Source organism: Phascolarctos cinereus, unplaced genomic scaffold (genome assembly GCF_003287225.1).
Source record: "Phascolarctos cinereus isolate Bilbo 61053 unplaced genomic scaffold, phaCin_HiC Scaffold_4;HRSCAF=312, whole genome shotgun sequence".
Lineage (NCBI taxonomy): Eukaryota > Metazoa > Chordata > Mammalia > Diprotodontia > Phascolarctidae > Phascolarctos > Phascolarctos cinereus.
Window position 1 is genome coordinate 283655797 of NW_027555847.1, and position 14763 is coordinate 283670559.

General features: G+C 36.2%; 1 protein-coding gene and 1 pseudogene across 1 annotated transcript in view; both read left to right on the plus strand.

The window, feature by feature from the left end:
• The window catches only part of MEGF10 (multiple EGF like domains 10), a 112287-nt gene that overhangs the window by 15898 nt on the left and 81626 nt on the right, over positions 1-14763 (plus strand). The window contains exons 2-3 of the mRNA XM_021009594.2: positions 6105-6239; positions 13323-13424. Coding sequence (XP_020865253.2) covers positions 6105-6239; positions 13323-13424 — 237 coding nt within the window. The remainder of the gene's footprint in view (positions 1-6104; positions 6240-13322; positions 13425-14763) is intronic.
• LOC110221913 (large ribosomal subunit protein eL14 pseudogene) lies at positions 1935-2596 on the plus strand (annotated as a pseudogene).

The following is a 14763-nucleotide window of genomic DNA, read 5'->3' on the forward strand; positions in this document are numbered from 1 at the left end:
ATTTGGCTACAAATATTCCTAGGAGTTTTCCTTTGGGGATCTCCTTCACCAGGTGATCGGTGGATTCTTTCAATTTCTATTTTGCCCTCTGGTTCTAATATATCGGCCAATTTTCCTTGATAATTTCTTCAAAGATGATGTCTAGCCTATTTTTTTGATCATGGCTTTCAGATAGTCCAATAATTTTTAAATTCTCTCTCCTGGATCTATTTTCCAGGTGAGTTGTTTTTCCAATGAGATATTTCACATTGTTTCCTGATTTTTCATTCTTTTGGATTTGTTTTACAGTGTCTTGATTTCTCATAAAGTCACTATCTTCCAATTGCTCTATTCTAATTTTTAAGGAAGTATTTTCTTCAGTAATCTTTTGGACTTCCTTTTCCATTTGGCCAATTTTGCTTTTTAGGGCATTCTTCTCCTCATTGGCTTTTTGGACCTCTTTTGCCATTTGGGTTAGTCTATTTTTTAAGGTGTTATTTTCTTTTGAGCTCTTACAAGGTCTGGGACTGATTCATATTTTTCTTGGAGGCTTTGGATGTAGGAGCTTTGACTTTGTTGTCTTCTTCTGGTTGTATGTTTTGATCTTCTTTGTCACCAAAGTAAGATAATATAGTCTGACTTTTTTTGCGAGGTTTGCTCATGATCCCAGCCAATTACTTGAGTTTTAAACTCTTTGTTAAGGTAAGAGTCTGTCCCAGGCTTCGGGGGTTTGTACAGCTGTTTTCAGAGATACTTCTAGGGACCTGTAAATTTTCAGTTCTTCCAAGGTGGTGTGATAAGGGGCGAAGTGTTTACTCTTTTCCTGGCCTGTGCTGTGGTCTATGAGTGACCACAAGCAGTCTTTTCTGTCTTGGAACTGTGAGGAGGATTCTCTCTTCTCCACCACTGTGAGCTCCACCGTGCCAGTTCTCCTCCTAGCCCCAGGACTGCCACCCAGAACTGTGACCCAGACCCAAGCACAGGCAAAGCAAGAGATTCCTGCCTTGGCACTGGCAGAGAGATCTCTGCAATCTCCCTCTGATCAGCCACTTGATTCAGTTTGTGGGCCAGAAGCTCAGGAGGCAGCTGCGACCCTGGGCCAAGCTCAGGAAGTGAGGCTAAGACCTACCTTCTCTCTCACCGCAGAAACAGACTTTTCCCAATGACCTTCTGAGTTGTCTTTGGTGTTTGTGGGTTGAGAGGTCTGGAAACCTCCACAGCTGCCCAGGATTAAGTCCTCTGAGGCCTGCTCCAGGTTCACTGTGGCCTGTACACCCACCCCAAACTGTGCTTCTCTCCCAGCCTGGCGCGATATACCTTTCTGATCAACCATCCAGGTTGTCTTGGGCTGGAAATTTGTTTCACTCTGTCTTTTTGTGGGTTCTGCTGCTTTAGAATTTGTTCAGAGCCATTTTTATAGGTATTTGGAGGGGTTTGGGGGAGAGCTCAAGTAAGTCACTGCTTTCACTCCACCATCTTGGCTCCACCCTCCCTCCTGAACAATTTAGTTGTGGCTTTTGGCTATAGTTGCATTTTTTTAGTTCCCATTCTTAAATGTTTGAGAGCAACAAAGCTGAGGCTAAGTTGTGGTTTTTATTTTATACCTCCTCATGGAGCGCTGAGGCATTTCAAAGGGTGATTCACAGGCTACCTGAGAAACTGGTTGATAGCTGTTAATAATTTTTTACATAAAAAGGGGAAATAGTCTTTTGCTTGTCAGGTTGATTGGTTGTCCTAAATAGTTTCTGAGTTTACAGACTAAATAGTTCTAATTGGTAATAGTTGTAATTGGTAAATGGAATGCTTGGTTTGAATTGGTGACTTGGCATATAAACTTTCTAATTTGGGATAATTGTGAGTGGATAGCAAATTAATGCTTACCAGATTTCCCCTTCTTGATTGGTTGGAAGAATAATCAGAGTCTGTGCCTTAAAAATTTGTCAATATGGCTTCTCGTTCAGCCCCGCCAATATGGTATTCAAGCACTATGTGGAAATTGGCCGAGTGGCCTACATTTCCTTCGGGCCACATGCTGGCAAGCTGGTAGCTATTGTGGATGTTATTGATCAGAACAGGGCTTTGGTTGATGGACCATGCAGTGGTGTGAGGAGACAGGCCATGCCATTTAAATGTATGCAACTTAACAGACTTCGTTCTCAAGTTCCCACACGGTGCTCGTCAGAAGTATGTCCGGGCTGCTTGGGAGAAGGAAAAGATCAATACAAAATGGAAAGCCACAAGACGGGCCAAGAAGATTGAAGCCAGAGCAAGGAAAGATAAGATGACAGATTTTGACCTTTACAAAGTCATGAAAGCCAAGAAAATGAGAAACCGAATTATCAAGCATGAAGTAAAGAAGCTCCAGAAGGCGTCCACCCAGAAGAGCTCTCCTAAGAAGGGGCCTACCCAGAAGGCACTGGCCGCAAAGGTCTCTGCCAAGAAGGTCCCCTCAAAGAAGGCTGAGGGTCAGAAGGCTGCCCCTGGCCGGAAGGCTCAGAAAGGTCAGAAAGCCTCCGGCCAGAAGGCCCCAGCCAAGAAGGGACCCGCCCAGAAGGGACCCGCTCAGAAAACAGCTGCTCCAAAGGCAAAAAAAAAGAAGCGTCCAGAAATCAAATAAAGATTTTGCTACACACACACACACAAAAAAAAAATTGTCAATACGCATTTTACAGCACAGTATGTATTTTACAGTAACCCACAACCTCTCCTACTATAGTCAAAAGAAGGTGTCATTTTGTCACCCTTATTTTTGGTGAGTTAGTATTTCAGAGATTTTCTTTTTTTTCTTTCCATGTAAAGAGTAAAAACTCAGAAGCTACTGGTAGCTTATAGCTTAATTAGTCATGTAAGAATAAATTTTCATGTTTACTGATTTAAAATGGCTAAAGGGAAATAGTAAAACTTTGAAGTAATTTTTCAAAAAACAAATCAGTTATAATCTAATTTGGACTACATGATTGACACTTCTTTTTGCTTTTAATATAGAAAAGGAGTATGGTATAATTGTTAGATTGCTAGCCCTGTGGGCAGGAAAAGTAGGAGTAAATCTCATTTCTAACACTCCTGTATGATGATATGATGATGAGCAAATCCAATAAGCCTCTCTGAGTCTGTTTCCTTATCTGTAAAAGAAGGCTACCAATACCTGTGATAACAACCTCATATGATTGTTGTGAAAATCATTGGGTTAATGTCTGTAAATGACTTGGCAGCTTTTAAAGCAATTCATATAGGTCAACAATTATTATTTTCAAAGCCAAGCATAATGATTTGTACGTAGGAAATATCCATTAAATGCTTGATAAACTGACCTGTTTTAACAAAAATCCTATTTATAAGTATTTCTAGACATGGTGATACTACAATACCCTTTAGTACTTTTTAGCACCAGAATGTCATAGTATCATAGAGTCTGAGCTAACATGGATCTTATGAGTCCTCTAATGTAACCCATTTTACCAGTAAGCGAACTAAGATCCAGACAAGTTAGGTGAGTTACCCAAGGTTACACAAGCAGGAAAATAGTAGAGTTGGGATTTCAACCCACGTTTCTTTAGTTTTTCCCCTTTTAAACCTTTTCTGTAGAGATCAAACACATGAGATTAAATTACTTCTTTGGTTTGACTTTATAGAAAATGCATTTACTCTTTTATGTATGTAGAAAAAGATGTGACCAATGATTGATGGAAAGATTTATGAGCTTCTGCCTCTGTGTAAGAGGCAAACATTTTGGAAGAGATTTCGAGTCTGGGGCCACAAGGCATAAACTTTTGTGTGGTTACTAAGAGTTCTCAGAGACATAAAAATGTAGGGCAAACTAGCCCCACAATATATCCTTTGACTTCCATAGATAGGAATCTGTATAACTCCTCCAATTCCCGCCTATTCTTTGATAAAGAGGTTTACTAGATATTTGTGGTGGTCTTTTGTGTGACCAGCATTTTCTGGGAGGAAGGTAAGCTGTCTAAGTGAGCTAAGTGTCATCCTTTCCTTAAGAGGGACCAAGGAAGAGGCTTTGATTTTTAACTTCTCTATCGTAATCCTACACTATAGCTATTTGATGTGTAGTAGATAGGTATAATTCTAATCTGATGCCAAGAGTGTGCTGATAAAGGTTTAACAACTGGTTCTCTGGGGAAAAAAATGTACCTACAATATACTTTTAAGCTTAATCTACATTATTAACATTTCTCCATTACTTTCTTAAGTCTAGACACAACCCTGGTTTGTCACATTTGCCAATTTCCAAGGTATAAGTGTTCACACTGAAAATTTAATGATTGGCTCTTGAAGTCAGTCCTAGATAGCTCCAGCATACAGCTATTTGTACCATCCTTGGACATAAGAGAGTATAGGAGAGACTACCAAGTTATGGCAGTCCATGATGCTGTTTATCACTTCCCCAGCTAGACAAGTGATTATTCAGGTGTGGCCTTCCTCTTCTTCCTCACAAAAGCAGAAACCATAGTCTTCCTTGAAAATGGGGTGGCCTGGGTCCCAGATCAGATACTATCTATATAAGATGAGGGCCAGCAATACCTTTTATTATGTGGACCAGCTGTATGTTTCTACATTTCTGCAGGCCATGTGATCCATCCCATTATCCAGTCAGGCTAACTGCAAACCTCCCTGATAAGCTGGGTGAATGACATCTTTTTTCTAGCACAGTTTTACCTATTTCCAACTTTAAATACAATGGTTGACAATCCATGGAAAAGAAACCTCGCTTTTTTCATAAATAAAGTAACTTTAATAGATTATTTTGTATTTATATTGAGCCATTCTCCAAGGAACTTGAATGTTTAGTACACATTATCTCAGCCCTGTAAGGTAGGTAAATAGGGGTAGGTTTTGTTCCCATTTTCCAGATAGGGAGAGTGAAACACAGAGCGGTTAAGTGACTTACCCAAGGTCACAATTAATTTACTGAAGAGCAGGATAGAAACCTCACTTTCTAGAGACTAATTTGCAAGTGCTGAGTTTTCAGAAGTGAAAAAAATGGTTCTGTATTCCTCGATATCAGGGATAAATTTTCTGTCTTATTTTGAACTTGAACTGCCCTGTGAAAAACTTTGACCCCATCATCATGTGCCTTCTAGTTAGAAAGGTTTTTATTAGTCAACAAATCCTTCCCTGTAAATATCTCCAGTGTCTAACAATAGAAGAGGAATAGATAAATGGAACTTCGGACCCTATGTGGCTGCGTTGTTCACGTGATTTGCTTAGTCTTTGCCAGAATGAATAATAAGGACTTTTTAATGTGCAAGTTTTGTCTGCACCTAGGATTTCACTGGTATAGGGAAATTCAGTTCAGTCAGTCAACAAGCATTTATAAAATGCCTACTATGTGTCAGACGCTGTATGAAGTGCTGGGAATATTAAGAAAGGCAAAAACCAGTTTCAGCTCTCAAGGAGCTCACAGTATAATGCAGAGTCTTCAAACACAAAGGCTGCATATGGTCCACAACACTCTAGTGGGGTGAGAACTAGATTAAAGTTTAATTGGGAAATATTTAACAGAATAAATAAAACAGTAAAACACAGATGATGTTAGATTTTAAAACTAAGTCAATACACAGGCTGTAGGGATCCTTATGTATGGTTTAATAGCCCACGTTTCTATTTGAGTGTGACACCATTAATGGATGATAAAACTACCTCTACCAATAAAGATCAGCAGCTGCTCTGCATATTATGACTTAGAGTAGCCTGAAGGTACTGAGAGAGCGGGTAGGTAACTTAACCAGAGTCATGTAGACAGTATGCAACAGAAATAGAACTTAAACGTTGGTTTTCCTCACTCCCACACTGGCTCTCAGTTCAGTATTTCTCATTTTCTCTGACTATTGTAAGTATTAGTGACTAATCTAGCAACTACTTGTAATGGTATTTATACGTGTGAATAGTTTAATTAACTATGAACTCCTAGATTACTGGCCTTATATAAGAAATTCATCACTATACTAAACCTTAAAATCAGATTATACTTGTATTGAATAATTATGTGACTTGCTATTATTATTTTAGTTTGCTATAATAACAACTGATCCTTACTGGTTATAATCCTACAAAGAAGACTTGATCATTTTGAATTTAAGGATTTGGGTATGTATTTTTTCTTTCAGGTTATTCTTCTGGAGAAAAATGGAAGTTTACTTGAACTCCTTCTTGGACTTCCCTTTCATATTGTTTTACCTTTGGGTTGGAATGACATTATCATTGAATCTTGAAGACCCCAATGTTTGCAGCCATTGGGAAAGGTAATATTTCTTGTAGTAATATGTATTTAATTCCAAAGTAGCAGTTCTGATCTTATGCTCCTTTGTGTACCATAAATTCAGTAGAATTGTCAAGGAAAAGATTGGGTTTAGGTTTAAGTCTTTAGTTATTCTTACTTATGTAGATAGTGATTATAGTTTACTCCTAATTTTAGAATAGCATATTTTGAAAAACAAATTTGACACAACTAAGTTTTAGTTATCTGTTAAAATAGCAGGGATAATTCAATCTAGTTGAGAGACTATTATGTGCTTAGGGAGTGTGTTAGGGAAACAAAAGCAATATATGGTATTCTCTGCCTTCTAAGAGCTTATAATAATTCTGGATAGATAAGCCTTAAAAGCACAATACAAGATCATATGTTATAAGACATGAAATTTGCATAATTGAATATAGACATAATGCACACAGTAAATTCTACAGTGGATCAGAAAGAGGAAAGATCACAGTTGGCTGTAGTTATAAAGAAGTCCTAATGAAAGAAGCAGGCCTTTATGGACTAAATAAATGGAAAAAAAATAGAGTGGGAATTTTAGATGAGGAAGAACAGTAATAGCAAAAATGTAGAAACAAGAATAATCGAACATTGTACTGAACCAACTGCTTAACTCTAAGACTCTGCTCTTATATCTGAAAGTAAACTAGGAAGAGATAGGTAGGGTGGGGTCAGAGGGCCTTGAATGTCAGTATGAAGATTTTGGACTTGTTTTGATTAGAAGATAGAATTTCTTTTGTAAAGTTGTTGAGTAGTTAACATGATGAAAATGGTATTTAATACATCAATTAGTTATAATAAATAACAAATATGAGTACCATAGGTAAGCTGTAGTCCTTGCCCTTGTGGACCCAGAAGTTTAATAGAAAATAAAACAAAAATTCAAAAAGCATTAATATTACCTGATAAACAAATCAAAGTTTTGTAAGAAGAAGAGGGAGAGGAGAAGGCTATTGGAAAGATTCATGAAAGTTTCATGGAAGAGGTGACATTTAAATCAGAATTTAGTAAAGAAGGTAAGGAAGGAGACTGAAGGCAAACTGAAGGCATTTTTAAAAATGGACTGAGAAAGAGCTGCATGATCCAAAATATATATTAGAATCTATGAATTTCAACATTCTTATGATAATAATAGATGATATCTATATAGCTCTTTATATCCATTATCTAATTTAATTCTCACAACCAGCCTTTGGAGTGAGTATAGGGATACTTATCCCCTTTTTACAGAAGAGGAAACTGAGACATAGAGGAGTTGGTCAAGTGATTTGCTCAAGATCACAGCAAATAAGAGGTAGAAATGGAACTAAACATTTCTGATTCAAAATGGAGTACTCTTTTTACTGAACCCAACTATCGATAAATATCTACCTCTGTGATACTCTCTCTGGGCCTCAGTTTCTTCATCTGTAAAATTAGGGGCATGAACTGGATGACCTCTAAGGTCCCTTTCACTTCTCTATCACTCTTATAGGTAATAATAATAATGATAAAAATAACAGGTGATATTTACACAGAACTTTAAGGTTTTTAAAGCTCTTTTACATGTATTATTCCATTTGAGTCTAACAACTCAGTACAGTAAGTACTACAGGCTTTACTATCTCCACTTTTGAAATGAAGACTGAGGCTCAGACAGGTAAAATGATTTGCCCATGATCATACACCTGTTGACTGATTGATTCAAATCCAGGGCTGTCCTGACTCCAAGTCCAGATGGTACCCTGCCTCTAAGTGATAAAATTTGCACTTCACTTCTTTACTCCTGGTCCATCTTTTTTATAAATACATGAACATTACTGAAGCAGGGCAGAAGGAAGGAGAAAGAAGTAAAGCAAAGAATTAAGATAATCTATAAAACATGTGATTAATCTCTGAAAGATGATCAGTCATGTCAAAGAATATAATAATAGGAGGATTATCGGCTATTTCCTATTTCGACAAAAGCAAACTGAAGTTAAATGCAGAAGGAAGGATTTAGATGTTATTAGTGGAGAGAGCTGATCCCTTGCCTACAGGAGGTGCTTCCCGAGATGATGGCTATGAGGGCTGGGTTAGAAGCAGGCCTGGTGGTCTGGGGTTTCTTGGGCCTCCCAGGGCTCTTGTGCCTATCATCCTCTTGGTGACATTTGGTCAGTAGTTGCTGCTGGTGGTGATGAGAAAGGTGGGCCCCTTTTCCACAAAGATCATTGTTTTACCTGATCCCCCTAGGGTGAAATCCAGCAGCAACATTATGGCAGCAGTGCTAGAACATAAACTAACAAAAGATGATTGTTGTCATAGCAGATTAAAGTAACAAGATAATTTGATAGAAAAAATATATAATTAACTTCACTGGAATATGGCCCAGTGTGATTGATACCTTTTCTTTGAATCCAAACTCTTGCTGGGGTCTGTCCTTCTCCCCCTCTTCTTCCCCTTCAGATGATACTTTTAGTAAGTTAAAATGTACAGGTGCAAATTCATCAATTCAGTGTCTTTCTATTAAATGATATCTGGGTAATTGGCTCTGGAGTATTTTCAATGACCCTAGGACAATTGAACAATGAAACCATCATTTTTTTTCTTTTTGAAAGTCATGGTAAACCATGAGCCTAAATTTTTGTTCTAATACATTGCTGGTCAATGGACAAATTTAGCCAGTCACAGAATTAAGAATAACAGAATTTAAGTATGAAGTGACCATCTAGTCCAATCCATACCTAAAAGGAATCCTCATTATGATAAGCCTGTCAAATGATCTTTTGCCTCTGCTTGGAAATCTCTAAAGAGAGGGAAGCTTAACACCTCTAGAAACAGCCTGTTCCACTTAGGGACAGCTTTAATTGTTAGGAAGTTTTGCTTGTTTGTTTTTTTCCTATTATCAAACTTAGATTTACTTCTTTGCAACTTCCACCCATTGCTCAAGGGGCTTTTAAATACTTGAGCACAGCTATCATAGCCTTCCTGAGTCTTTTTTTCTTCAGGTTAAACATCTTGATTTCCTTCAGCAGATGCTTATATGACATAGACTTAAGGCCTTTGACCAAATATCTTGATGCTTCCTCAGGATTCTCTCCAGCTTATCATTGTTGTTAAACTATGGTGTCTAGAATTGAACAAAATATTCCAGATGAGATCTTAAAAGTGAAGAAGAGTAGAGAAGGATTATTACCTCCTTATTCTTAGAAGATACGATTTTCTTAATGTAGTCTGAGATAACGCTAGCTTTTTTAACTGCCACATAATACTGATGATGCATATGGAACTTGAAATCTACTAAAATCCTAACTTTTTATTTCAGAAAAACTGCTACCTAACCATGCCTTCTTCATTTTTTACTGGTGAAATTGATTTGTTTTGGTATCCAAGTTTAAGACTTTAAATTTATTTCTGTTGAATTACATGTCAGTGGCTAGAGTGCCAGGCCTGAAGTCAGGAAAACTCATTTTCCTGAGTTCAAATCTGGCCTCAGATACTTCCTAGCTCTGTGATCCTGAGCAAATTACTTAACCCTATTTACCTCAGTTTCCTCCTCTGTAAAATGAGCTGGAGAAGGCACTCCAATATCTTTGCCAAAAAAACCCCAAAAACCAAATGGGGTCACAGAGTCAGATGCAACTGAAATAACTGAACAACAACAAAAGATTCAGACCTTCTTTGGATATCTATCATTCAATGTGTTACCTGTCTCTCCCAGCTTTGAGTCAGCTGCAAATTTGATTAGCTTGCCAGTTATGCCTTTAAACTAATGTTTAAATAAAAAATAAATAATAATAAATAATAAATGTAATATTTATACAATAAATAATAAATATAAAAAGTATAAAATAACTAATAAATAAGAAAATGAAAGATGACATTAAAATTTATTTAAAATAGAAAATATGCATTATGAGATGGTTTCCTTTATATGTAATCTTAGAGCAAGTTCATGGGTAGGAGAATGCAGAGAAGAAGTCTATATGTGTGACATATTGGTGTACAAAATATTTCAGACAGTGAAATAATTATATTTATATTTATAAATAATTGCATTTATTGACATATTAGGGCAGTGGCTAGAGTGCCAAGTCTGGAGTTAGTAAGACCTGAGTTCAAATCCTGCCTCAGACATTTATCTAGCTTTGTGACCTTGAGCAAGTCACTTAATTTCTCCTTACCCATTTCCTCATCTATGAAATGGGAATAAGAATAGCACCTATCTCTCAGGATTGTTGTGAGGACCAAGTGAGGTAATAGTGTAAATTGCTTAGCCCATTATATGGCACATAGTAGGCACTTCCTCCATCCCCTCCCCTTCATTCCTCCTCCCCACCACCACATGTGTGTATGTGTCTGTGTGTGTGTCCTGAAAAAACTTTTTAATATGCAAATCTCCTTTTTTACTACTACCATTTGTTTTACACAGTTTGGCAAAAAAATTCCCAAAACATTTTTGGGAGATCTGTGGAAAATGAATGGATTTTACAGAATCACTTAGACTTCTTCTGTAGTAGATTTGGGATAACCTTGAAAGAAACAGTCAGTTTTCTTCAGTAACAATTACCTTTTTTCAGTCTTCGGTACTTAACCTTTGTATGGTCTTGTCCATGACAAGCTTTTTTTTCCTTCATAACAACAGTCAGCAGCTGGGTTTTTAAAGAAACTTTTTCTCACTGTTGTTCCCACAGTGAACCACATAGTAGAAAAGTTGATAACTTCTTGAGCTGACAGATCCCTCTAAGACAAAACTTTACTTGTTTTCTGAAAATTGACACTAGGCTCTTTCTCAGCAGCACTTTGATAGTTTTTGACATTCTTTATCCTTATAGGCTTGAATGATCCTTGATATTCTTGACTCCCCAACATCAACAACTGTTGCAATATCTCTAACAATGATTGAGGTGCAGCATTGTCTTTAAGAGCTACAACTTTTGCATGTTTCCTTGTAATAATAATATCTATTCTTCTAAAATAGAGCATTGCAATTTCTGTGTGGCACAAAAGCCATCGCTCAGCTGACAAAGAACTAACTAAAGATGGGGAAACCAGCTCAATTACATTTCATCTGGTCAAAGTCAAATGTTCTGTGTTATTCTAGTATTACTCTTGAATTTGTGAAAGCACACAGATATAACCATTGCTATCACAAAATGAAAGAAACTCTGTCAAAAGCATTATTTGTCCCAAGTAATTCACACACTACTGAAAGACCCAGACAGATTAGAAAGGATAAAAATTGTTAAAATCTTTGAGTCTGAAGGACTCTTAGATATCTTGTATCTAGCCCAAGTCCATTATTTTACAAGTAAGAAAACTGATATCAAGACATATTATATGGCTTGCTCAAGGTCTCATAGCTTAGTTTTAACAAAACCAGGACTGGGATGCAGTTCTAATGCATAATTCAGTGTTCTCTGCACTATGCTCTAATGCTCCTCTGTTTATCTCTTGTATGTTATTAGAATACATACAAAATAAGTTGGTTATACCCATGTCCATCTTATAAGGAAGATACCTGTTTTTGACTAGGGAAAAAGTTCATATTGTACCAAAGAAGGAGATCCACAGATATGAAAATTTGCAAATTATTGTTTCATGGAAGCAGCTTTGACATCCATATCCATGTATCATAAACCCCTAGAGAAGGCAAATGTGTTTTGGTTTGTATAGTCTAGTATTTTATAGCTCTTCTAACATAAAATTTTTCCTTCTAACTGAAGTTAGTCCACTTAAAATTTCTGTGTCCTGTGGGAGAAATATTTTTTTAAAAAAATTAATTTACTTATTTTTAGTTTTCAATATTCACTTCCATAAGCTTTTGAGTTTTAAATTTTCTATCCCTCCCCTCCCCAAGATGGCATGCAATCTGATATAGGCTGTATATATACATTCATATTAAACATTTTCACATTAGTCATGTTGTAAAGAAGAATTAGAACCAATGGGAGAAACCACAAGAAAGAAGAAACAAAACAAAACAAAAAAGAGAGAATAAATAGTATGTTTCAATCTGCAGTCAAACTCCATAGTTCTTTCTCTGGATGTAGACAGCATCTTCCATCATAATTTGGAGTTGTCTTGTATTCTTGCATTGCTGAGAAGAGCTAAGTCCATCAGAGTTAGTCATCACACAATGTTGCTGTTACTGTGTATGATGTTCTCTTGGTTCTGCTCCAGTTGAAGAAATCTACATGTACCTCTCAGACTTACACCAACCTAAGTACAGATAGCTTTGAATTCCACTCACAGAATATTTGAGCTAGAAGGTATCTAAAAGATTAAAAGGGTCTAAGAGACCATTTCATTTACCTTCCACCGTATGGGAAAACTGAAACTCATAGAGGTTGTTAGTTTTTCAAGGTAACAGAATAAATAAGTGGCAGAATTAATACTTGAACCCAGATCCTCTGATACTGCCACAAAGTGAACGTGAAAAGTTAGATGTGCTAATTACCACACTCAGCTTTGATAAAATTCTTCAGGGAGACTGAAGCAGAATCCACCAGTCTTCGGAGAAATTCTTCAGATGCCTTTAAATGATTTTGAAGAAGATTCTCCATGAAGTCTGTCAGCCAACATTAATTAGGAAAGAAGAGAAAGAGAAAAAGGGGGGGGGGAGGAAAAACACATTCATTAAGAGTCTATTATGTGCTGGTGAGATGCATAGAAGATATTGTTCTCATTCTTTTTTTTCTTTCTGAAATCAGAAGATACTAATAAAAAATTGAGTCTGTGTAACAAAGACTTAAATTTCCCTTTTTGTGAGTTAATCTTAAAGATTTTACTTTGGACTTCAGTTGAAACCTTTTTAGAAAAGCTCTATTTACCCAGGTGATTGATCTTTAATGTTAGAAATGCCATAGTTTGTTGGTAAACATGAAAATAACTTCATTTTACACTTGTGGTGTTTGTTAAATGTCTCATAAATCCTTTAACTTTCTCTTTCAAACAGATGGTTAAAAAGGCTAGAAGATTCTCTTAATAAGCAATCCACATTTGCAGTAAGGATAATTTATCTAGCACTTATCTCAAAGTGCTGATACACAGGCATCTGTGTAAACCAGGAAATTGTTGATTTATTTTCTTATTTTTTTCTTTGTTTCAGTTATTCAGTGACAGTACAGGAATCATATCCACATCCCTTTGATCAAATTTACTACACCAGCTGTACTGACATCCTAAATTGGTTTAAGTGCACACGACACAGGTAAAGGAAGTAAATATATGTTTCTGAGTTTGGTTATGCAGGTACCAAGAAATGGAACATTCTATTATATATAATGTAAAAGACTGACAGAAAAAAATGTTTTTTATTCATCCAACAAGTATTTATTGAATGCCTACCCATATTTTCAGTGCTTTTCTAGGCCTGCTGGGGGTTATAATGATTTCCCTGATAGAGATCATAAAAGACAAAATAGATAATTTTGATTATATGTAATTAATGAGTTTACATTAATAAAATCAATGAAGGGAGAAAAATTTTAGAGTTGGAAAAATATTTGTGTCAAATATCACCAATAAAAATTTTATATGCAAAATATATAAGGAATTGAGACAAACACATAATACCAAAAGCCATTCCTTAATAGATACATGATCAAAGGATATGACCAGTTTTCAAAAGAATTGTCAAAAGGTGACCATTTTAAAAAATGCTCTAGATCACTAGTACTAATATCCATTAAAACAACACTGAGGTTTCACTTTACAGTTTGTAATTTAGCAATGATGACAAAAAATGAAACAGTATTAGAAAGGCTATGGGATGACACACTAATATTCTTTTGGTGAAACTATGAACTGGTCCAACTATTCTGGATATAAATTTGGAATTGTGCAAAAAAGTGACTAAAGGGTCTACCCATACCCTCTGGCCCAGAAATACCATTTACTGATCATATACCCCAAAGAGGGAAAAGACAAAAATAAAACACCAGTATATTCCAAAATATTCATTGTAGAGCTCTTTGTGATAGTAAACAACTGAAATCAAAGCAGGAAGTCTTCAGGTGGTAATGGCTAACCAAATTTTGGTGCATGAGTATAATTTAATATTGCTATATCATAACAAATGGAGAATATATTTCAAAGACGAATATAATTCAAAGAAGAATAGAAACACATATAAACTGATAGTGAAATAAAAGATCATGAAAAGGATGCTGAAGTCCAAGTAACTGAAAAACTAATGTTTCAAGAGAACAAATAATCTAACGTACCTCCCTCCTAACAAGGCAGAGAAATATGGGTCTACCAGAAGAGAATGTTGTATATACATTGTCAGATGCAGTCACTGTATCTGGTATTTTTGTTTAATTATTATTATTTGTAGGAAAGGTGCATTCAATGTGAAGTGGGTAATTTTCCCAAAATGATTATATGGCAAAAGGTATCATATTTATTATATGTATGTATATACAAGTTTTTAAAAACTGGGCTTATGATTTTATGGTATGGGAAACTCCCATAAAGATTTGCATTGACATTTTCTCTGCATCTTCCTGTCTCAGAGAATTTCCTAGGGCACTGAGAGGTTCAGTGAC